The 24,773-nt window shown below is 40.1% G+C and overlaps 1 protein-coding gene across 4 annotated transcripts in view; it reads left to right on the forward strand.

Moving 5' to 3' along the window:
• Positions 1-24,773, forward strand: part of GALNT11 (polypeptide N-acetylgalactosaminyltransferase 11) — a 47,378-nt gene that overhangs the window by 18,497 nt on the left and 4,108 nt on the right. For all 4 annotated transcript variants that reach the window (XM_033058885.1, XM_033058876.1, XM_033058895.2 and 1 more), the window contains 8 exons: positions 1,120-1,243; positions 2,566-2,732; positions 6,984-7,109; positions 8,399-8,648; positions 10,869-10,986; positions 13,450-13,602; positions 16,073-16,291; positions 19,332-19,436. In XM_033058885.1, the coding sequence (XP_032914776.1) occupies positions 1,120-1,243; positions 2,566-2,732; positions 6,984-7,109; positions 8,399-8,648; positions 10,869-10,986; positions 13,450-13,602; positions 16,073-16,291; positions 19,332-19,436 (1,262 nt within the window). The remainder of the gene's footprint in view (positions 1-1,119; positions 1,244-2,565; positions 2,733-6,983; positions 7,110-8,398; positions 8,649-10,868; positions 10,987-13,449; positions 13,603-16,072; positions 16,292-19,331; positions 19,437-24,773) is intronic.

Here is a 24,773-nt window from a genome sequence, read left to right on the forward strand (position 1 = left end):
GGAAAATTAGACCAGTGTCCCTTATAATCTGAGTCAGTCTATGAATGCATGAAACATATTTTCCTGGAAGTATGTAAATGAGGAATCCTCTTGTTAACTATTTTCTGCAGATTTTGAATGATACTGAGATGAGGGCAGGGTGGAAGGAGATAACTTGGATGATCCTTGCTCACTTTTTGTACTGAAATTTCAGTGAAATTGCCTGTGTAGCTTGATAATAACTGAAGAGGTGACAAGCTCTCATTCTGTGCATTCAGCTGAATCAAGACAATAAAAAATAATCACTCTGTACCTGAATTGTAGCAGAAATGGCTAGAGGCACAGGTGGTGGCAGACACCAGCTGTCTCTCCCTCATGAAGCTGTGTGAAGTGCCACAATGTTCTGGTTCTGTTCACACTGATGAGTGCATGGTTCAGTGAGAGAAGCCCATGGCACTGAGTCAAGGCAGGCAGGATGGCTTTGGAAATTTCATCTTGGCTTATAGCAGTATTTCCTAATACCAACAGTTACTTCTGCCATGCTTAACTGTTGCTACTTCTGCTAAAATAATCAATAAACAGCAGCTCTGCTGGTGTTTTCCTTGCTATCAAAGTCACAGGTGTGATAAACAGAAGTTTACAGTTATTGCATAGTTCTTCTGGTTTTGCTACCACAGACTTCAGAGCTGCATGAAATTGGAGCTGCTATTGTGAGGATTTTCCTACCATTCTAAATGTATTTTCTCTCTCAAAAATCCCATTACAGACCTGTCACCTGTAGGGATAGATGCTGATTCACTGTGTGCCAAAGTCTATCCTCTATTGCTTGTTTTGATGTTGGATTTAGGTGGTGTTAAGAATTAGAGGCCATATGAGTGAAGGGAGGCAATAAACACAATAGAGCCAGCAGTCTTTGGAGAAGGATTTAATTTTATTACAGCTGCAAGGGCTACTCATAAGTGCTGCCTGTTTGTGAGAGGGAACAGAAATAGTTGCACAAATACACATTTTGCAAAACCAAAGGGATTTTTAAGAGCATAATGGGTTTTAGAAGAGATTGAAGCATGTGTTTCAATCCTTGATTTCTTTCAAATGATGTTTTTGAGCCTATTAGCTGATATTGGCATGTTTCTTTTGCAGGAATGATTTTTAATGAAGAAGATCAGGAAGTGAGAGACTTGGGCTATCAGAAGCATGCTTTCAATATGCTTATCAGCAATCGACTGGGATACCACAGGGAGGTGCCTGATACAAGAGATGCAAAGTAGGTGCTGATTTTTGGAGACATGGTAGAGTTTCATGTGCTCAATGGCTTGTTAGAGCTGCTGCAGTATTTAAGATTTTTGTCATACACTGTTCCATCCTCATGTGTTGCTGAAGGTGGATTTTTCAGCTGTTTAACAGGAGTGCTTGAGGTTAGGATTTCAATTCTTTTGTATTTTCTGTCTTTTTTGACTGAATATTGTTTCCAGAGATATAATTTTTTTTGGTCAGCTGCTAAAGGTATGTGATAGGTGTGCACTGCTTTAAATATTTTCTATTAAAGAATAGATATTTTCCTATAATCTTCCTGGTGCAAATAGGGAGGGAACAACTCAGCTCTGTAACAACAATAAAAACTCCCAACAATGAAAAATAAATAAACTTGCACCAATTTTTCTAGTGGTTTCTCTGGTGTGGGTGAATGTAATGAATTGTACTTGCTGATAGTTTTTCCCAGAATTGATGTCATTTTAAGTAAATGTAAGCTTTTCTTCTATACTTCTGGGTTTTCATTTATAGTTTCTTATTTTTATTGGATCCTCCCATGCCTGGCACCTTCATATGGCATTAATCTGTGATACTTGGCCCTATTAGAAGTAAGGATGAGCTTTGAAAATAAGAAGAAAGAATGATCTTTTGCTTTGGAGTGGGATTCATCTTGCAGATTAAGATGCTTAGATAACTGCTTGTTAGTCAGTTGTCTCTGCTTTTATTATAATTAGCAGAGATCCAGTCAGTGCAGTTAACGAAGCATGCAGAGCTCTTCAGCTGACAAAACACACTTGACAGCCTTAGGGTGAGCTGAACACTATTTAGACTGCACTGACAGCAGTGACTAGACTTAAGTGTCTTAATCTGTCCTCTGAATCCCAAGGTTGGTTGTGTAAATAGGTATTTAGCACCTGTGGAGGTTTTCTGAGAAAGCCAACACTGTCTCCAGCAGCTGGCCAATAAAGCTGTGGTATTTGTGGGCCTCATGTCATATTTGAACTGTCTGAGCTACCTGAGGGTACTAGACTGTGTTTAGACAGCTGAAGCAGGCCCTCACTATCTTCTGTTCTCTGTCTTGAGGATCTCTGGTTCTTATTCCCACCTCTGTTTTCTAACAAGCAGCAGTGTTGACTAAGAGTTTGTATTATGTGGAAAGTAATTTACTGTGCTGAGCCCTCCTATAGCTATTACACGTCTGAGCTCATTATGTTCACATTAGGGGTTCCTCCTTCACATTTAATGGTTGCTTGTTATTTATGAAGTTTCAGCAGTGACCCAGCTCTATGGAAACCCCTCTGTAAATAGTGACAAAGACTCTGTTCCTGTTTGCAGATGCAGGGAGAAGTCCTACCCTGCTGATCTGCCCCCTGCCAGTGTGGTGATTTGTTTCTACAACGAGGCGCTCTCGGCCCTGCTCCGCACAGTGCACAGCGTCCTGGACCGCACCCCTGCCCACCTCCTGCACGAAATCATCCTGGTGGATGACAACAGTGAATTGGGTGAGAGGCTCTTGCAGGAATGTTACACTTCTGAGCCTTCCTGTGTTTTATTGACTGGTCAAAATAAATTGTGGAAGTCATGATGCAAAACCAGTTTGTACCGCAGCCTGTCACCAGAGTGCCAGCCTGTAGAGATGTGTGGTGTCCAGAGATGCCCAAGGTGACATCAACTTTGCCACTGGTGCCATTGTACTGATGGGCTTTGTATCATACAGGCTTTAACATTGAAAATCAGGTTTTGAAGCTAATAATCGTAGAATCAAAGAATGTTTAGGGGACTGGGAGGGACCTTAAAGATCATCTAGTCCCAATTCCTGCTGCTGTGGGTAGGGAAACTTCCCACTAGACCAGGTTGCTCAAGGCCCTATTCAACCTGGCCTTAAATGCTTCCAGGGATGGGCAACCTGTTTCAGTGTCTCACAACCTTCACAGTAAAGAATTTATTCTTAATATACAACCTTAATTTTCCCTCTTTCAGTTTGCACTCATTACTCCTTATCCTGTCACTACAGTTCTTGGTGAATCCCTCTCCAGCTTCTGTGTAGGGTCCCTTCAGATACAGGAAGGTTGCAATGAGGTCTCCACACAATCTTCTCTTCAGGCTGAACAGCCCCAGCTTTCACAGGGGAGATGTTCTACTCTTATCTCACCTCTTGCACACACTGACGAGTGGGGGTCATGAAGCACCTGTTTGTACTTAGCAGTTTTCTTAGCAGTTCCTTGCTTGGGCTGCTCAGGTGCTCAGAGCAGATAAGAGAGGCCACTACGCGCTGTGAATGCATCTGAAAGGAGCTGGAGGCACACAGACACTGCGGGCTGCAGCCTTGGATGGGCTGCTGCGGCACCGTGGGAGCAGTGCCGAGTTTTGTACTTGCTCAGCATTCCTGACCGGCAGCGTGCTGGGGCCGGGGCTCAGCGTGGCTCTCGAACAGCCTCTTGTGGCCACACTGGGAGCGGCTGTCCTGGCTCTGGGAGCAGCCTCTGCTCCAGCAGGCGTGGAGGGGCCCTGGGAGGGGTACACCCTGCAGAGTTGCCTTGCTCCTATTGAGGGATTGCTGCTGTTTCTCTCGACTGACAGACAAGGCAAAGACAGATACGCAATTCAAGCATGGCCCTCCAAAAACCTTTCATTTTAACCCTTCAAAATCCAAATGCCTGTTGAGGAATGTGTTAGCAGAGCAGTTCTTTCCAGCAGGACTTTGCAAGTTCCCTGATCACCTCTGTACAAGTCCACAGTTCTTTGCATTTAAAAAATGATTTTTAGATTGTATTTTTATTAAATATATATAATCATGGCTCCCTTGATCTCATTGTTTGGTTTCTGGTTTAAGGCCTCACTTGCTCTAAGAGACTGATTAGATATATGGAATGGCATTTTCTAGTTATGCTGGAAGTTGATTTCTTTGAGGCCAGATCAAATGTTGAGATACAAGAGAGAACAAAGATCAAACACTGCTTGTTGCTGATAAGAATGTGTAGTATTTAAAAGCTTGTTTTATTTTCTGTTTTGGGAGCCTGGCTGTAAAGTCTTGTGCAATTTGTTTTGTATTCAGAGTTTGCCGTACTTCAAAACTCAGTCTTTTGAATGTGAGGATGCATTTGATTGATCCCTGTGTTGAGGCAGTAATACCATCACTCTTCTGATTTGTTGTTAAATTGAGGCAATTAGTGAATTTGAACCAAAGTAAGTTCAAAACATTCAAGTAGCTTTTTTTGTCTTTCTGACTTCAAATGAACTTGTTCTGAGGCCAAAGGCAGGAGGAGGTATTGTTTACACAGAATTACTGCCCTTGATGCTAATGATCCTATGTTTTTGCTGCTGCTTAATTTGAATGGATGGATTCTTACAGCAGAAGAAAGGTGGGGCCTGAAGATGGTTTGGGAATTAAGGAAATGGATAAAAAACTTTGGCTATGCTCTGGATGTCATGAGCTTGGGCAGATTGTTTGATTTTTATGCCCCTTTGTTTTGTTTTTAAATTAAAGATTAATTTTCCTTCCATTGCCTGTTTTCTGAAGTGGTGTTCTAGATTAAATTCTCTCTTGTTCTTCACCTGCAGATATCAGAGCTGTGCTACATATCAGTGCTGTTGTGCAAACCTTGGGCCTTTGCACCCGGTTTTGCCTCAAAAAACTTCTTAGACTCTATCACCAAGAGTTTTACTAGCTAAGCAGGCATTGTCATGGTTCAGCAGAGCTCATTGTTGTATTTTTTTCCCTTCCCTGAAATGTGGGATTTCTTTTTCTGGTATAATCTTTCTCCCTGATTTAGCCTTAACCTGTTATGGAAAAGCCTGAGGATGTGTTTTTGAAGGCTGTTACTGGAGGCATTCTGTGTAGAAGGAGAGATTGAAGAACAGAAAAGGAGCCAAATGTCTGCAACTCAGTACTTTAGAATAGTTTTAAATAATAACACTCCAGACTCCCATCCTAGGGCCCATTTTGCCTTTTTTGTGTAGATATGCAAGAATGTAATGCCTAAAGTAATTTTCGAACACTGGCTAAAAGGGAGCAATTCTCTTTGGAGCAAAATTTCTCAGGCAGGCTGGATTGAAGCATATATCAGAAGTAATCAGTGTTCCCAGTGGACATGAAGGTGACACACAAAAACCCATCAACAGCAAAAATCTCAAAATGTGTCTGAGACAAACCTGCCTGTTAAGAATGATCTGTGATATGGGCACAGTTACCAGCAGAATGCCATTCTGTGTGGGGCAAAACTCTACTGGCCTTTACATTCTGCTGCTCAAGCCTATCTTGTGGGCCTGGATTAGCTCCTGGTGTGGATGTGACATACTTTCCTTTATTTTTTTCTTCTTTTCTTTTTTAGAAGTTTGCAGATGTGAAACTTTCCTCATTTATTTGCCTCATCTGCTGTAAGAGTTCAATATGATAACTGAGCTTTTCTGCTTTTTGCTGGCCCATTGTTTCTGTAGGTGTACACTGTTCTTCACTTGCTGTAATGAATCAGGTCAAGAATGAGTCAAGCACTCTTTTATTTTAGGTTTGCAAATCTGCCCTGCTTGTTCGGATATCTCATTCTGGTAGCACTTTAGGGATTATTTAATCAATTTTCTAGGAGATTTTCTCTGAAAACATCTTCTCTATTGTCTCTGGCATGAGATGTCAATATTCCAGACCAGGGCAGAGAATTCCTGTGACCCAAATGAATTCTGTCTGTACCTCCCCAGAGAGTTTCTGTTGTCCTAGAGTATTCTCTAGCATCACACTTGCTGTGTGTTACCTTCTCACTTCTGATCCACCGTGTTTCCTTGCAGTGCAAAGGCTGAGATCTTAACATTGGGAATTGCATCTGGGAGTCTCCTGCCTGAAAGTTCTTATTGCTCCTTAAGGTTGCACCTCTGACTTCCACATGTATTCCATTGGCATTTAATCTTGTTAACAGCAACTTGAATGTTTGAGCTGACATTCGTCAGAATAGTTTATTTTGGCATATCCTCTGATGAAAGTCTGTCTGCCTCTCCTATACCAAGGCTTGCTGTGAAGTCTTTTCTCATTTTATATTTCTCTTTATTTCTGCATAAGCTTATTAACTTCTGCTTTTCCATTACTTCAGTCTTTATGTGTCCATGTTCTCTTCAGTAGTTCTGCTTTAATGTTAGAAACCACTGACCTTGGGTGAAAGAAGTATTGTTACTCTTAAAATTGCCATTGATGTCAGCTAAGTTACAGTAGTGCCCATAGACTTGAGTGAACTCTGCACTCCTTCAATAGCACAGGCTTGCCAGCAGAATCTTTGATCCTTTTGGTTTTTAGAAAAGCAACCAGCTGTGAGTGAGTTGTACTTGGTATCTGTTGTTCTGTCAGTTCAGCAGGCACAGATAATACAAGGTGTCTTCCTGCTTCTTCTGGAAGGTGTCAGCATTTGTTTTCATGTATGGAATGTAGTAATGTAAATCATTTGCCTGTGTGAAATGTTTGTTGTTGCATCTGTTGCAAATGCCAGTTACCACAAGAAGAATTTGGAAATGTGTTTCTTTGAGCCGCATTTTTTTTTTTTTTTTTTAGTCTAGTAGTTCCAGTTAACTTGAGTAATGTGCTAAAAACATTGGAGAGGAAGTGTAGGATGTGGGAGGACTGTCCTTATGATGCTCTTGGTTTGAAGCAGTGCAGTGTCAGGGTAACATTTTGATCAAGATTTTGGCCATTTTTGAGTTAAATGTCTTGAGATTTTAAACAAAACTTTCAAAATTTCTCTCCTAGTGTTGAACTTGTGTTTTCCTTTTTTCAGCTGACTTGAAAAAAGACTTGAGTGAATATGTTAAAACTCAACTTCCCAAAACTACAAAATTGGTAAGAAATGAGAAGAGAGAAGGCTTGATCAGAGGAAGAATGATTGGAGCCTCTCATGCCACTGGTACACTTGCTTTTTTCTCTTTTCCTTGCATATTTTGATGATAAGTTGATTGGGTGACTTCTCTTTTTGTAATGAAGCTTTTCAGATATTGGATGCTTGATCTGTGGTTGCTTTAGCCCCCTGAAGGGGCTCTGCATATCATGCCACACTCTAAACTATACAGCTTAGCATTATCACAAATCTTTTTTCCCCTGCACTGCCTCAAATGATAACTACAAGTTTACATCCAAATGTGAGTGATTTTTAAACCTTGAGACACTTTGAGAATTTCAGCTGTTGATTTTTTTCTTTTTTTATCCTTGAGGCATTTGCTTTCAATAAAATGAGGTACTTTTTTAGAGTGGGTAAGTGAATTGTGAAACAAAACCAGTGTTGTGCTCTAAAAAAGTAACTCATTTTATTGCAGGTTATGAACACAAGTTATCATCATCCCAAATCTTCCCTTGCACTGTATTTCAAGCAATGACTGCAGTGTTAGTGAGACAATATAGAGTTTTTCCTATTCTTGCCCTGAAAGAATGTTGTCTCAGGAGCATCTCCATGTGGTCAAGACACTGTAGTTGCAGAATAGTATTTGCATGTTTTATATGCAAACTTTTTTTTCTCTAAAATGAAATCTACTCTTTTTAAAGGTACACTAATCTGGTTTTGAATGCTCAATTCGAATAGCTTTTTTTTTTTTTTGTATAAGTTCTTCAGTTGCAGTGAGTGTTAATTGGGAAAACCAATATTTGGTGCTTTATAAACAGCCTTTGCCAGAATGTGTTTTCAGTTAAATTCTCTGCCATCTGAGAGTGTGTGCTACTTTCTTAAATAATTCTGGGTGCCAGATAAGTCTCTTAATTGATGTTTACTCATTAGCATTGTAATGGTATAATCCAGAGAAAAGATTGTACTTGCATTTTCCAAGCTGTGCTAAAATTCATTTTAGTTAGTGCAGTTTTAAGTAATTTTATTGCTCCTCTGAACTGCAGGAGTTCCATCCCCATGCCCAGTCAAATACTGTCTATGGGGTGACTTTTTATATTTGCATGCTCCAAAGTAGTTTTCTTTAAAGCTGTTTCCTGCCTCTTCCATGTTATTCTGGTATTACATAAATTTTATGCTGGTGCCTTTTTAGACCAACTGAACATGAGGGCAAATCATAGATCAAACTGTTCTTACTGACTGTGGCAGGTAACGTCCATGTAAATTGCCAAGTATTTCTTTGTCTAATGCATGTGTGTTCGCACTGAATTTCGCGTTTGTTTTCCATGGCACTCTGGATCTTTGTTTTGTGCGCTCTGCAGGGAAGGTGCTGGTGTTCCTGGACAGTCACTGTGAGGTGAATGAGATGTGGTTGCAGCCTCTGCTGACTCCCATCAGGGAGGATCGCAGGACCGTGGTGTGCCCCGTGATCGACATCATCAGCGCCGACACCCTCACCTACAGCTCCTCCCCCGTCGTGCGGGGGGGCTTCAACTGGGGCCTGCACTTCAAATGGGATCTCGTTCCTCTGGCAGAGCTGGAAGGACCCGAGGGAGCCACTGCTCCCATCAAGTAAGGCTCCTCCTCTGTGGTGAGCAGCTCTGTGTGACAGAGGAGTGATCAGGAGCGCTTCCTAAGCAGTAGGGAGTGTTCTCTGGAGCAGGTGCCCCTCCTGTCAAATATCTGACTGCTTATTTCACTTAGTTTTGGTTTCTATTCCCTATTTCTATTTCACTCTAATTGCTTGCATTTAATCATGAATTAGATATATCTGTTTTATTAGGTCAAGAAAGCACACTTCTAGAAAATGCTTACACAATAGCAGCTTTTGCTGAAGACAAAATTCTGAGGGAGCTTATGTTAGTCTGTATTAAATCTGTCCATTAATTTTACTTTTGAGCTTTGCATTGATGTTTGTTTCCAGTCTGATATGCTTGGCTTAATGATAATTTTGATACTGTCTTTGTTCTAGGAGTAGCCTGCATATCCCACTAATACAAGCTATATAATATCTGTGATGAAATGCTAAAGAGTTACTAGGGAAAATCTGTTTGTGGTAATAGGAATTTTGAGAGTTGTTTTGAAGCAAAAGTCTTGGTAAAGCTCAACACTGGGACTTGAAAGTTACCTTCCTTATCTTTTAACCATCAGTGACTGTGTGACCTGTACAGAATTGGCAGTGTCTGGTTCTAGTGGACATGTAGCTGATGTAAAATGGTGTCAGCAGGCATCTTTTATTAGGAGAAGATATGTGTGGTTCAGACACAAGAATAGAAGTGAATCCTTCCATGAAAAGAATCAAGCTGCAAAGGCAAGAAGCTCACTGTGCTTCTTCTAGCTGCAGGTATCAGTCTCAGTACAGAAATCAGGTTTGTCAGGTGGAGAAACTTCCCCTGTTTGACAAACTGACTCCTTGTGGATAAGATTTGCCAAGTGAATCAGAAATTGGATGTGTTTTCATTTCTTTCTCATTCTCTTTTCTTGGACTGTAAATGAAGAGCATTTCTGCTGCCACAGACAGTTCCAGTACAAAGTTCTCTGCTGTCATCTGACAGCTCTGCATTTGGCCTTCCCGTGTCTCCCCATCCCAAGATTTTGTCTGAGAAGCCAGGAAAATTACTGAGTTACTTAACAGTTTGACTGGCTTGTTTGGAGAGTGTCACTGTAGCAGTTTCTGAACCTGGAAGGAAAGACAGACTGAAAAAATCCGAGTGGGAAATCACCATCAAGTGTTAAAATCCTTATTCTGTGAAGGGCTATTCTCACATGTAATTTGGTCAGTGGCTGAAGTTAGCTGTTGCTGTGATCAACATTATTGTTGCATTCCTTCAACTCACTTTTATGAAAAAGTCCTATGCTGAAAAGACAAAGAACTTTATAATTAAACAAGTGTAATAATCTGAAAAGATTACCTTTTCTGAGTATGAAAGTGATTTTTCCTACTTAAAGATCTCTGCCTCCTTTGAAAAAGGAGCCTGTTGGATTGCTATTTACCCTTAAAAATGGCTTTCCAACAGGAAGTGTTGCATGTTAGAGACTTTTCACAAATAATTATTTTGGTGTCAGAGTGGGAAAATTGAGAGCAACCTTGCAGCCCAATTTTCAAGGTGGCAGAAACTGTAGTATAAACTTGTGTGAGAACAAGTAAGAAAATCTTGACCTAGGCTTGGTTTCATCATAGGGTTTTTTTGCAAAGATGGGAAAAAGCCTTTTTCCAGCCCGTTGGATGTTCCAACTATCATATCATGTTTTTGTGTAGTGTTTTTAGTCTGTTATACTCTTGTAGGTCATCCACATATTCCAGTGTTGTGGCACAGTAGGAATTCCATCTGGAGACTGAACAGGGTGGATCAGATGCAGATTTTTATAGAACACATTCTAGTAACATACAGGCAAGGTGAAAAACTGGGAAATGCCAGAGGGACCATCTGTATAAATACGCAAACTGTAAATAACTTGCCAGTAAACTGATAATTGAGTCAGTGATGAAACAAAGCTGCCTCTGGCATTTGTTGTTCCTCTTTCTCTGTCCTATCCCTTTTCCTCATGTTTATCAGGTGAAGAAATATGACTTACAGGTATTGGAATAATGGAAGGTCAAATATCACTTACAGATCTGCTTTTGAAAATGTTTTGAGACTAGAACTGATGTCTAAGTGACTGAAGGATTTAAATTGTGTTATGTCTATTTATAAATTTGGACTTTGGGACCAGCAGATTCAGGAAAAATTACTGTATGGGGTTTTTTCTCTCTCTAAAAGAAAATGAACTTCCTTCCATGTACCCTTTTAGGTCCCCCACCATGGCTGGAGGGCTGTTTGCCATGGATCGTGAGTACTTCAATGAGCTTGGGCAGTACGACAGCGGCATGGACATCTGGGGAGGAGAAAACCTGGAAATATCTTTTCGGGTAATCAGACAGTTTCCAGCTCTCTAGTTGAATATTTGTGGCTTTTTCTTGGTTTGGTGTAGAGCATTTCGTAATAGCTGTAAAGAAGCATAGGAAAAGAAGAATTGTGCAAGTTTTTGAAATTACAGTAGTTTCATGATTATAAGCCGCACCATTTTGACTAAAATTTTGGTCCGGACCCAAAGTGCGGCTTATAATCAGGTGTGGCTTATATATGGACAAAGAACGAAAAGTTGCTGTTTTAGTTTGGAGGACAGGTGTCTGCTGAGAAAGGCAGGAGCTTCTCTTTGAAATGGAGATTGTAAACCCCCTCCAAATTATTATAATTTTGAAATCAAGGGGCTTTCAGGCAAAGATATGGGAATTAGGAATAACAGTTCTTTACTAGGGAAATTAAAATAGAAATACAGCACTACAAAGAAACAAACTCCAAACCCTGACAAAGTCAGAGTACAACCTGACACCCGTCAGGTAGGGTGTTGGCAGCAGTCCCATTCCATGGTGGCTGCATCCTCCTGCAGTGACAGATGTGGCTCAGTTGGAGCAGTGCTCCTGTACAAGGTGCAGTTTCCCTCCAGAGCTCCAGTGGTGATGTGGAGAAATCCGGTTTTCCTCTGGAGTCCAGTGGAGAAAGGGCTCCCTTAGTGTCCCAAAACCTCTGTTTTTATCTTGGTAAGAAATGTTGGGCTCTTCCCCCTGGCTGGAGCAACTCCCAATGGGATGCAGTAATTTTATCAGTCCCACAGTGGGACTCAATGGCCATGAGCAGAAAATGACTGGCTGGAGGAAGGATGGGCTGTGAAAAGATAAAGAACAATGCCCTGCCTGGTTTCAATGGATGGCCCATTAGCAGAATATCTGCTGTTGAGATAAGGATCACTGCCCCCACCCTCAACAGATGGTGATAGAATAGATACCTTTTATCACACTCTGTACTGTAACCCAAGACAGTTGCCAGCACCCGGATGTGAGGCTTATAATCAGGTGCAGTTTATAATCGTGAAATTCCTGTAATTTATGAGCAATGTCTAATGAATTTCACAAGTTGATTAGAGATGTGTGGCTCATAGCAATATTGCTAAGATGTAAGCTTAGTGTGTTTCCTTGGACAGCTCAGCCTATTTTTTGAGAACCTGGAAATGTAAAGTTTTCTGGAACTAAATTGAGAGTCATGTAGAGGAGTCATCTTGCTTGGAAAAATGAGAAAATCATAATAATAGAATCTGAAAATTGTGCTGCATTGGGTTTCCTGTAATTTCTCTCATCTTCTCTGTCGCTCCACTGAAAGAAAAACAACTTGCTGTGCTTAATGTCATGCTTATCCCTTTACTTTTGTAAAGGTTTGTTGAGAGTCTGCCTGAAAATTACATGCTATCATGACAGATATGAAAAAGGGATTAAAAGGTGAAGTTAGCATAAAAAAACCAAACAAACCTAAAACCAGACACACAACCTCCAAAACGTTAGAGAATCTGTCAATTGGAGACATCACGATTAGAGTTCAAAACTAAGAACTGGAATTTCATGCATTTGAGTGACTTTGAAGGAGTGTGTACTGAATAAATAAAATCTTTCAATTTTCAGTATAAATGTAATTATTAGGTATCTGAGTAGAAGTGTGTGGAGTGTGAGGAGATTATTGTTATCTTGTAATACAGTTTCAATAAAAAGGGCTGTGAAAAATTGGAGCACATTCAGAGAATTTAGAGCTTCTGGAAGTCCCTGTCTGTCTGGGGGAGGGTTGGAAAGAAGTTGAGTCTTTATCTGACCCAGAAGGAGTTTTAAAAGTGACTTGATTATAAACTGCTAATGTGGGAAGATTTTCTGGGACTGGAGAACATATCAGTCCAGAAAAGGGCCAGTGCTGGTAATTTGCTGGAAGATGAAGTTAAAAAAGTAGTTTTAAAAAATAAATGGAAGTAGAGTGTAAATAAAATGTAGATCCCTGGTGCCACAGATAAAGACACCTAAATGTAGCATCTGAATGAGAACAGTGTTTCAGAGTTCCCCTATCTTAACAGAAACAGCTCTGTCCAGTAAGTCTCCATACTTATTTGAAAAGCTCTCCAGTCTCCCTTGATAACAAAGACTGGTCTTTGTCATCTGTGACAGAATTGTGGACAATTTTCATGCAGGTAAATGAATTTAGGTAACTTAATCTGCAGGATGAGTCCTAGCCCATGTATCCCAGTCCTTTCTGATAGGTCATTAGAGCAAAACATATTAGAAAATTTTCTTTTTGTCTCTTGAAAGCCTTGATGCATTTTGAGGGAAGTGTGGTCATATGAGAAAAATAATCTTTTGTAACATGGAGATCTAAAAGTCTCATTTGTCAGAAAATATGACTTATAATCCTGCATAACATAATACCCTACCAAGGTATCCCTTGAAAGAGGGGAGAAGTTAATGAGCAATCTGAACAATGATTGAGCAATCTGAACATGTTCCATTTTTTCTGGACAGATCTGGATGTGTGGTGGCAGACTTCTGATCATCCCCTGCTCCAGGGTGGGACACATTTTCCGTAAGAGGCGTCCCTATGGCTCACCTGGGGGGCAGGACACTATGGCTCATAACTCACTGAGGCTGGCACATGTGTGGATGGATGAATACAAGGTGAGAGACAGTTCTGGGTCATGAAACAAGGTTGTTAAATGGTTATTAACTGGTTTGTCACTGTGTCACAGTGGGATCTGTTATGTCTCTGATGGGGTTTTCCTTCCGTAATCTGAGCTCCTAATGTTAGTTCTGATAGGAATTCCTCAATTCTGTAGAATTGTCATTTAGCTTTTGAGCGCTCAAGTCTCCTTGTTACTTCACTGCCTGCAGGAGATTGAGTTTTATGCCTTTTTAGTGAAGTAAAAGATGATGGATGAGCTTTTGTAAGGTCTGTATTGCTTTGTGTCCAAATCAATATTACATTGCAGCCAGGTACTGTGCCTTCAGGTAGTTTCCATGTTGGTGAGACAGGGATTTTTTTTTTTGGCTGCTTGTTTGCTTTCTGTTTTAATTAGCAATCTGCTTCTTAGTCTGACTTGCCCTGGAAGAACAATCAGGATTAGCTTCTGGATTCAAGGGCAAGTGTGTTCCTTCCTTGTCTTTAGATCTTGATGCTGATGCTTTTAAACATAGATTAGGTGTTTGAGTCCCTCATCTCTGAGATACTTAATGACATTTTGCCCTTTAAGACCATAGAATTTGCTGTGTGCTCAGCTCCTGTGGTCCCTACAATTTTTATACAAGATATATTTCATTAATTTTATGTTCTTTAGAGGTTTATGTTTCATTCCCCATCCTTTAGCTATTAGAGGCCATTAATTTTTATTTCCATTCTCCATCTCTGTAATGCTTTGGTAGATCTGATCTATCACTTCCCCTGTTACTGATGTCTGGGAAGTTGTTTTGTGATTAATGATGGCTTTCTCTGAAGTTTGGACTTGATTCTTTATTATACTTTCCAGCTGACCTGCTTTATCCAGCAAGTACTTGAACTGCTGATTCTAGCAGTCTCTTATCACAGATTTGTGTCCAGAACTTTTCCAGCTCTTTCTTGTCTGATTCTCTGATAACTGCCAGAAAATATATGGAAGACAAGCTTGGAAATGTTTTTGTTTTTATAAGAATAATGCAAATATTTAGGACCAGTGTAATTTACCAAAGCAATCTAACAATGCACAGTACAAGATAAGACCTAAAGGAATAAATGTCAGTATTTAATACATGAAATGGCATAATGGAAATTATTCAGCAAAGTTTTCATAACTGTCAAAAGCAAAATACAAAAGTGTAAGTTCATGTAAACAGTGGTAATAAATAACACGTGAAAGGTGGAATACCCGCATTTGAACTTCAGCCAGGAAAGAGGAAATTGGAATAGCAGAGCTGCTTTTTGAAGATTGTGATGTCCAGTCTGTCTCCAAACTTCCTCAGAGCTGGCAAACAGTCCAGTGTACACCAAGTATGCACTTCCCCTTTCTCTGCTCTTAAAATAGCTGTGATACATCAAGCACATCCAAGTACTCAAAGATCTTGATGAGATGTGTCCAGAGGTGATGCTGTCTGTCTCAGATAGCAGGAAATAATTGAAAACTGTCAGAACCACATCATGGTGGGTGGATTCCAGATGTCTCCTAGAGATGAATCCAGTGAAAAACCATAGGAAATACCATGCCTTGAAAATTGAATTCTAAATGGTACCTAGTAAAACAAATTAATGTGCAAATACAGTGCCTTTTCTGTGGGTTCTGTAAATCTATCTGGAATTAAATGCTAAGAGAGGTTTTTTTTTCCCTAGTTTTGGCTTTAGTACTTGTGCCACATTGTGCATTTTTGAGTTCCATTGTCTGCATTGGAGTCAAACAGCACATGAGATTGGGTTGGAATCTTAATCTGTCTTCACCTAACCTGTAAGATTCTGAGTACCATCATAAAATAGAATGTGAAACAAATAACATTGTGGGAGCCTTTTTGGAGATGATGCAGATGAATGAAAGAACTGGGCTCCCCAGAAAGCTCAGGTGACCGTTCTGATTATTCACACTGAACTTTGCGATACTAGTGCCATTTATAGGTCTGTTCTGGAATGGTTTTACCCTGATCATTTGTAAAACTGGAAGGCTGGAAACTGTGCAAGACAAAACACACTGGAATCCCACAACCATTAAAACAATCCATTGAACAATTAAAATAATTTCAAGAAATCTTTGTCAGATGAGGCTGCTGATGATACATGCATCTGTTTTTACTTACTGATTTTAGGATTCCTGTATTGCCAATAGAATAAAGTCAGGGGCTGATTTGTTTTTTCCTCAAGTTGGCATCTAAAAAAGATCAGCAAATTTGTACCCTAGAATTATCTTAATCAAAATAAAACCCTCAGTTAGAAGGATTAGCTTAGAGTTAGGCAAGATTAAATCTCACTTCCTGTGACAATCCAAGCATTGCAATTTCCTACTGCCAGTTTCAGACCTACTGGTTGAAAGCACTAGCAAATTGAAATGAAATATTGGGAGTTCTGAAAAAAAATATTTGGGAATCAGTAATCTGAAATTCTTCTCCCCTTTTTTACCTTTCCGCTTAAATACAGGAGCAGTATTTTGCTTTGAGACCTGAGCTGAGGATGAGGAGCTATGGAAATATCACTGACCGTGTGGAACTGAGGAAGAGATTAAACTGCAAGTCATTTAAGTGGTATTTAGATAACATCTACCCTGAGATGCAAATATCTGGGCCCAATGCCAAAGCTCCACAGCCAGTTTTTATTAATAGAGCACAGAAACGACCAAAAATAATCCAGCGTGGAAGGGTAAGAGAAACTCAAATATATGGAATTCTGATGTGTTAATTATTATGAGACTTTTCTTAAAGATTTGCTCAAATACAAAAAAAATAGTCTGTTTCCTGAGTTCAGGATTTTTTACAAATCAGTTGCAGTCTGATCTATATTTCAGGTCATCCTTAGATTAGATACTGTTCCATGAGGTTTCTTACCTCGAAGCTCTGAGTTAAGAGGTTTTGCTGTCTTTAGAATGTGTTTTCATGGCTGTTGGTTCTGAAGATGGATTTGGATAGAGAGAAATTTAACCTCAAATATTCATGCTCTGTTGCTTTATGATAAGAGTACAGTGTAATTAGTTTCCAAACTCATTGCTTTGGCTGGGTAATTTTCTGCAAAGGTGAACATTTGCATCTGAGGCCAATGATGGCTTTTCTAGCCTTGACTGTTAGCTAATGAGCAAAAAATGAGTTTTTCTCATCTCTTTTTGTCTTCAAATAGAAGTGAAGAGAAAATTTTTTATGTGTTTTCATGAAGGAAATCAGATTAAATTCATACCTTAGCTCTGACACCTTTGCTTATGGGTTTGTATGCAGGCAGAGTAACCAGACGTTTGCATCTGTTCTTGATGTGTGCTTTTATGCTTCCCAAAAATAATGGATAGTTTCAAACCCAGGACAACTTTCTCAATGCCTTCTCTGTGGAAGAGAATACTCTGGAATAAACTGCTTCATGTGCACACAGATTGTGGTTAGCAGGTTCCCTTTTAGCTCAGTAGTTGGAAGCATTTAGTAGTGATGTCCCCACAGGAGACACAGGCTGCAGTAGCTGCTTACAATTGCTGGTTCTGCAGGAAATGAGTCAGGAGGACCTGAGTTCATGCAGGACCTATTGACACCATTAGAATTTTTGCTTGGAAGCAGCTGTCTGGGAATCCTCAATTTGTGCAGTATATTTATAGCAATGTCCCAGCCAAACTGTGAAGTTAGTTGTGGTTTCCCTGAATAAAACTGATACAATGAGCTGATTCCCCTAGTTGTTGGATGCTGTTACTCCCCTAGTCAGACCTTTTTTTCTCCTTTAAAAATATTAATAGCTTTCTGCTTTCATTCAGGCAGAAATTTAACTGAGGAATTGTTGATGTTGGAGAGAGCTTCTTGAAGGATCTGAATATCTCAGCAACACTAAAGGTTATATCTTCCCAGCAGTTATTTACCGTGCTTTAATTTTGAGAAAAACTTTGTGCACCCCTTAAGAAATGGGGAAAGGCAGCAGAAAAATGTAGTTCCTTGGCTTGGTTCTTAGGGGTTCAAGAATTATACCCAGCATTGTATGAGAGAGTCAGCTTTGGCTCTGATGGTTGTATAAACTATTTCCAGATGCCTGCAAGGAACAGAATGATCAGCCAATGTCACCACTGTGTGCCAGACTCTTTAGGATTTGGGAGGAATCGCTCCAAATCTCAGTTTATTCTCAAAAACTCATTGAGCCACAGATAAGTGGTGGTTTGACAGCTGGGAAGAAATGTAATGATCACAAATGGTTGCAGCTGTTACCAGTGTTATCCAATGCTGGCCTTCATGGCCAATAAAGAAAAGGACAAAACCCATACAAAACTCATGGTTTAAAAGCCTTCTGTTGAGTGAGGAATGATGAAGATGAGATCTGTGCTAGATCTAGGGTGTAAGAAAATGTTACTTTGAATGTTTTGTGTAATTTGTTTTAGATGTGTGGGGGGAATAGGAGAAACATGGTGCACTTGTTGATGTGCCTTGAGACAGCTATTTCCAGAAATGGTGTTTAGTGAAAAATATTATTTGGTATTTGTGCTAATTGTTGCTATCATGTGACTGAGCAGTTTGTTCCTTTTATTACTGGAAGTGTATTTTGGTTCCTAAAAATTTGTAGAGTCAATAGCAATGCCAAGACAGCTATGGATGTCTTCATAATAAAGTTCAGCTGGTTAGTTAATCAGCCTGGCCTGGAGTTCATGACAGTAAATTCCTTTTTCCTCTACATCCAGCTCCAGATTGGAAATAAGTATTTTTAATGTGGGTTTCAGATCTGAGGCCCTGCCATCTCTCAGCTCAGTGTTCTGGCAGTGTTTGCTGCCTGAAGAGCCTGATTCCTACCACATCAGGGGAAGAAAAATAATCAGGCTGGAAAGAAGTCTGCTGGTCAGCAGTTAGTTGAGAGCATGTGTGTAATTTAAAGCCAGAATTAGAGGTGTTTTGTCTCCCTGAGTACCTCTGTGGGGATACATCAAGGTATTAATTATTTTTTGAATTTTGAACTAGAACAACCTTACCTTTGTGCAGCAGAAAATGTTTTGGATGTCTCTTAGGGTGGGCATCGTTGTTCAAATTGATAAGAGCCTCCTTGTTTGCTTTGATAGTAGGTGCTTACAATTCTGCATTAGGGGACAGGCTTCTGACCTGAATTCAGTCCTCTGATACACCATTCCCCTAAATCAGACTAGGTAGGGTATTAGAGCAAAAATAGCATTTGGATGTTTGTGAAATGTTTTCTTCCTCCCTGATCTGTCAGTAAAGTCCCGTAGCTGATAACAGTGGCTTTTCAGTTATGTAAATGCTCTTGAAAATCAATTTGCAAACAACATAAATCTCTGAAGTTGTTTTTATTTCAGTAATTCCTTCTCCTTTCTCAGGGAGGTGGTCCTTTTCCATGAAGAGAAGGAGATTTATGGTTAAGCTAAACAGTAATAAAATGCAGTTTATACAGTACAGTCAATATTCCTGAACAGAATTTGTGAGGCCTCATCTTCTATGGAGAGTGAAGAGGGCAAAGAACCTTGACAGAGTAGAACCATCATGTGCTGAGCCAGGATGTGTGTACTGCACTTGTACCAGAGAGAGAAATCTTGATGTAATTAGAAAGAAAACTGGAACTGTTTAATGCAGATTTTTTCTCCAAATTATCTGAGAAGCAGAATGGTATTTTAAAAGGGAAGATTTTTTTAATTACTGGAAGTGTTGGCTGAGGTTTTTTTGAGCACTAGGGATCTGGGGCTGTTTTTTACTCTGACTAACAAACTGTTTTCTTTTTATAGCTGTATCACCTCCAAACCAACAAATGCTTAGTTGCCCAGGGTCACCCAAGTCAGAAAGGAGGGCTGGTGGTGGTTCGGGAATGTGACTACAGTGATCAGAACCAGGTATGAGATTCCAAATTGTATTGAATTCATGTCTTTAAAATGACCAGGATGTTTTCCTGCTGGCAAAGTGCCCTGCTGTGACATCTCATCAGCAGACAAGCTGCTTACAGAGGGTCATTCAAACCATGGGGCTGGCCAAGGACACTGTGGAGCTCCTACTAAAGCTGTGTTGGATATTATAATCTCCTGTCTTTATGGCATGAATCTCTCTATTTGGCTGAAGGCTGCCCTAAAGTGGCTCCTGATGGGTTCATAATCCACTGATTGGCACTTCAGAATTTGTAGCAGGTCTTTCAGTTGGTTCCTCATACTGGAAGTTAAAGCAGCCCTTTCCTGCCCTGCTGGTGTCTGTTTTCTGTACAAACAGTCCTCTGCTGCTGGAGTGGCTGCAGTTTGGTATAAATTAATGATTCATTGTTAAATAAAAGGAATTCACAGGATTCTTTGGCTACAGGTGAATTGCTGATCTGGGGATTAATTAGGGATAGATGTGAAAACCTAATGAGAATTTTTGTTTTACTACGTGAAGGCTTTGCTGTTTCACTTCTTTCAAGTGACAGAAATTCAGGATAAAAAGTCTTCAGGACAGAGAGATCTTCAGCTAATGCTATAAAGGCTTACATAGCTAAGAGCTACTCTGAGAACATTATGATTTAGGAGCCCATGGGACCCAATGCTAAAAGCTAGGTTGGATCTAAAGAGAGAAGTAATTAAAGGCACAATAAATGGAGCATGGGATGTAAAGCAGCATAGCTCTAGTGAAGGTGTGTTGTGCTGCACTAACTTGGTGCTCTAAGACATGGGCAGCAGTTTTCAGGGTATGGAAACTTCAGCAGTTGAAGCAGAGTGATTTGTAATAATCCCAGCAACATGCTCTGTGCTTTGTCACTTCATGGGACTTCTGTCTCCTACTTGTGGCCTCACCAGCTGAGTGTGACAGAGGAAGACAGAGGGGTGTTTGCAGTTCTCTGGAGAAGTGTGGCTGGCTCTTGACACATGGCCTTCAGGTTCCAGTTGTCAGACAGGAGCAAGTACAAGTACATCCTTGCACTTCCCCTCTGGAGCACTGAGAAATCATCACTGTGACCAAATTGTGAGTTCCTGTGTTAAAGGTGGATTACTTAAAGCTGGAATGGGAATGGAGGTTTCCCTATTTGATCTGTTCCATCAGCTGCAAGACAGCCAGCAAGCCTTGCAAATATAAGTGTAATTAGAACTGATGGGCACCATCATCACCAAGGGATTGTACATTTGCAGTGCCAAAGCTGCAGTGCTGCTTTCTGAGTCATTCTGTCTTTGAGTGAGAAAGCCTGGCCATGATGTCCACACAGTTATGCTTCCCTTCTCCTTGCTGCAATATTTCTCATAATGAAGTGCCACATGCTGAAGGAAAAATTGTTGGTTTTCTATATCAAAACTTTTTTCTGACTTTTTTTAATCCAGGAGAACACACTTCAGTTTGGTGCTGAGAAGGACAAATCTGTGCTCTGATTGTTGATCTTTGGCTTCTTTTCTCATGAATCTGGTTTACTAGTGATAAATTTAGCCTTTAGTTCTCATAAAAAAACTGGCTGTGCTATCTTCTTTCACAATGATTTTGTTTTCCAACCAAATATGTCAACCAACACTGTTTTTCTGCTATTAGACTTATTTTGTTCTCCTAATAAATCCCAAGAGTGCATTCAGCCAACTTGCTGTCATAACCTCTTGAACAATCTTGGTACAGATATGTGAGAACAATGCAGAGAAAGATGACACTTATTTAGCAGCTTCTGCTTATAAAAATAGCAAGAAACATCCTGACTATTGAAAGCTTTTAGCTGTTGTTGCACTCAACTTGTTGGCATTTTCAGCTGGTTTTACTCTAGAATTACCTATTTTATGCCTTTGTCTTAGGAAAAAAGCCTGTGTTTGTCTGGTGAATGCATGTGAGAGCTGACCAGCCTCTCTGAAGTCATGGGACTGGCCTTAAGAGCAGTTCTGTTTTGCCTTTGTTTTATGCTTGCTCTGTTTTCTGTAGCCTTCATAGCTGCTAAGGAATTTCAAATTCTCATTTAACTTGTATTCTGTAGCTTTCAATTGTATCAGCATTATGGACAATCCTCTTCCTTATAGTTGACTTAGATGGTCATCATTAAGTAGAGTTGAAAATTACTCAAGCACATCACACTGCCCTGTTTTCTCAGGCTTGACATGACTGACATTCAGTTCATATTTTTGCTACAGAAATAAAATAATAAGGGAAGTGGTTCTCATATCTAGAAAATATATTAAAAATTATGTCTTTAAGTTATAATGAAAACTAGTATGCTCCATTAACTGTAACAGACACAGTCTGGGATAATTCTGGGGAATGAAGAGAAAATTAGGAATAAGTAACAAAAATCTTGTTGGAAACAGCACAAGTGGATGAGGTGATGGGATCTTACAGAGCAGAGGTTTGAAGAAGAGGCATCTGTGCTCTGGACCTTGAAAAAATATACTCAAGCACAGGACTTAGTCTGTTAACATTTCTGTAGCACTTACTAAATGTAGGAATATGTCCTTTACAAGCTGTTTAAGACTCAGGAACTACAAGGTTGCTCCCATGTGCAATTCTTCTGTGAGATCTCTCTCCTTCAATCTCTAGATCATGGCTATTGGATTTTCTGACACAGCACATGTCTGGAGTGAGTGTGAAGATGTGCAAATTCAGTCTTGCTGCTTTCCCACAAACTATTGAAGGCACAATTCTTTGGTCCCTCTAATGTTTGTCCTGAAGCATCAGTGGCACTCTGAACTGTGGAGCAGAGGGTACATATCTGCTTTGGAAAAACCCTCAGGAGGATGTTGGGTTTTCAGAGTAGCAATAGCTTCAAACCATGATTACAGCCCACCAAACTCAGCTGTTTGTGGTGATTGTCCCAGGCTGTTTGGTGCTGTGATGCCATGGCTGTCCATAATAACAGGAGCTGGAGTACTCCAGATGGATGTGATGGTGCAAATGGCTGGGCACATCCTCTCAGGGCTGAGGCAGCTTTTTTGTGCTCTTAAGCTAAATTTTTATCTTTTGCAAACTGTCTGACAGAATAAATATAACCATGCAAAGCTAAGCAAAAGATTGTAACTGATGGAAGTACTGGAATACTCCATGGGTCATGGCAGGGATTTTCTGAAGTAGTTACTGTCTTGTATTTACTGAAAATTTTCAGTGTATTTCACTAGTAGTAATGAAATTTGCAGATCAGATAAAAATGTGTATCCACAAAGCTTTGCCAGTTGGCCAGCCATGCCTTTTGCTGCACTCCACTGATCTCTGAAAGCCAAAGGGTAGGCAGATATTTCCTGGGTTGTTTCATATCATTTTGAAATTCAGGAGAAGGCTGTGGGATTTGTCTGAGTCACATGGATGAAGTAAAGTCCTGAAGGTACTGAAGTCCTAGGAAGCCTCAGTCTTAAATCTGTGAATAGTTTAAACTACATTTTGAGGGGTCTGAATTGAACATCAAGTTCTTCCTAAGCTACACCTGTGTAAAAGAAGTTTAGACTAACAGAGCTCATACTTTGGACTTCCTCCCATTTATTTTGTGCTACAAGATCTACTTTAACACATTCTGTGCACCTGCCTGAAGGTATCCATGCACCTTTTATGAACCTGTTGCCTGTGTTGAGACAGAAAAAGCCACAAACATCATCAATTTCATTATGGAGAGGGGATTTTCCCATAACATCTACCATTTAGGTTTTATTTGAAAACAGATATGATTCATTATATTCTAATTGCATCTCATTGATTTTGTTTGACACCAGTGAAAATGGCCAGTGACTTTCCCTAGACCTTTGGAGCAGATCATTGCCATGTCTCTGGGGGACAGCAATTAAAGGGGCTGCTCTACTGAGTGTGAGAATGGGACACAATCCCAGTTTTAGAAACCAAAGTCTTCATAATGATGCTCTCCCAGCTCTGCTAGTTAGGAAGTGCATGCAGGTTGAAAACATCCTGCACCTCTGTTACCTCTCTTTTTCTAATATATTAGATTTTTTAATGGTTGGGTTTGGTTTTTTGATTTTTTTTTTTTCTTTTTTTTTTCTTTCAGAAAATACATAGGGGGATAAAACAAGAGAGCTCTCAGAAATGAGACATAAACCCTGGGAAGGCACCTTTCTGCTTATAGACTTTAGATTCTGTGCTGCCTGCCAGGAGTTTCTTGCTTGTATGGGGCTGTTGCTCCTGACAGCCTTTAGCAACATGAACTGAACATTATCCTTTCAGTCTTCAGCAGAAAATTAGTTAATAATTTTTGGAGTATGCTAAGGCTTGCAATTTTATAACAAAGAAACCTCATGGGGTGGCTTTGCTTTCCCGGTGCTTGAATCTGTTTATAATCTGCAAGTTCATAGTGATACTGTAATCTGGATTTGGAACCAAATTTGGGCCTCTTTTTCCTCTTTCCTTTGTTTTCTACACTAAACACATAATTAGTTTGAAATTAATTTTGGCTGTCTTGTGTAAGCCTATTTGGAGAAGTTTCACACTGGATTTAACCACTGTCTTGTGTTCCTTGCCATTTCTCAGCTTTTGATTTTAGATCTGTTCCCTGTGTCACTGCAGTCTTTTCTCTGCATTTTTCCCAGTTCATTTCTTGTTTGGATTTGGCTCCATCATTATTCTTTCAATAGTAATTCTCTCTGGCAAGTCCTGCCATTTCTCCATTTTCTCCTCCCCCTTTAATCTTGCCACGCTTTCTTTTTCATGACTGGGTTTGAATAGAAAAGAGTATTTTAGAAGGCACAAAATGCTTGAGGTTGGGGCAAATTTTAATGTGATCCCTGCACTTCTTCCAAGGAGGCTTTTTTATGGTAGTTACTGTGATAATGAACTGTGTCCTTTCCACTCATGCTGTCCAACATCCCAAATCTGTGTCCAAAATCCCGAATTGGCTGTGTCGTAAATCCCAGCACCCTCCGGAATGCTGGTTTTAGTTTCATAGGCCAAAAAAAGAGACAAATCAAATTTTATGTGCCTGACTTTTCTGCCTGGAGTTTGGTATTCCATACTCTGACTGTGAAACTGATGCAGACTTAATGGAGAAAAAAAAAATTACTCACACAGTGGGCATGGCGAGTGCAGCACTGAGCTGTGAGAAATGGGAGCAGGGCTGGAACAAGAGCACACCAAAAAAACTTTGTGTGTCTGTAGGTCCTTCAGGGGCAGGTATGAGTGGCTCAGCTCCTCTTGTTCACAGGCTCACAAGTTAGAGAGAAGAGAGTTGCCTTGCTCAACATCCCCAGAGGCTGGGAAATGCTGTCCAGCTGCCCTGTGAATGCCAGGGCTTCACTGTGCATTTGGAATAGTCA

Source organism: Catharus ustulatus, chromosome 1, assembly GCF_009819885.2.
Source record: "Catharus ustulatus isolate bCatUst1 chromosome 1, bCatUst1.pri.v2, whole genome shotgun sequence".
Classification (NCBI taxonomy): Eukaryota; Metazoa; Chordata; class Aves; order Passeriformes; family Turdidae; genus Catharus; species Catharus ustulatus.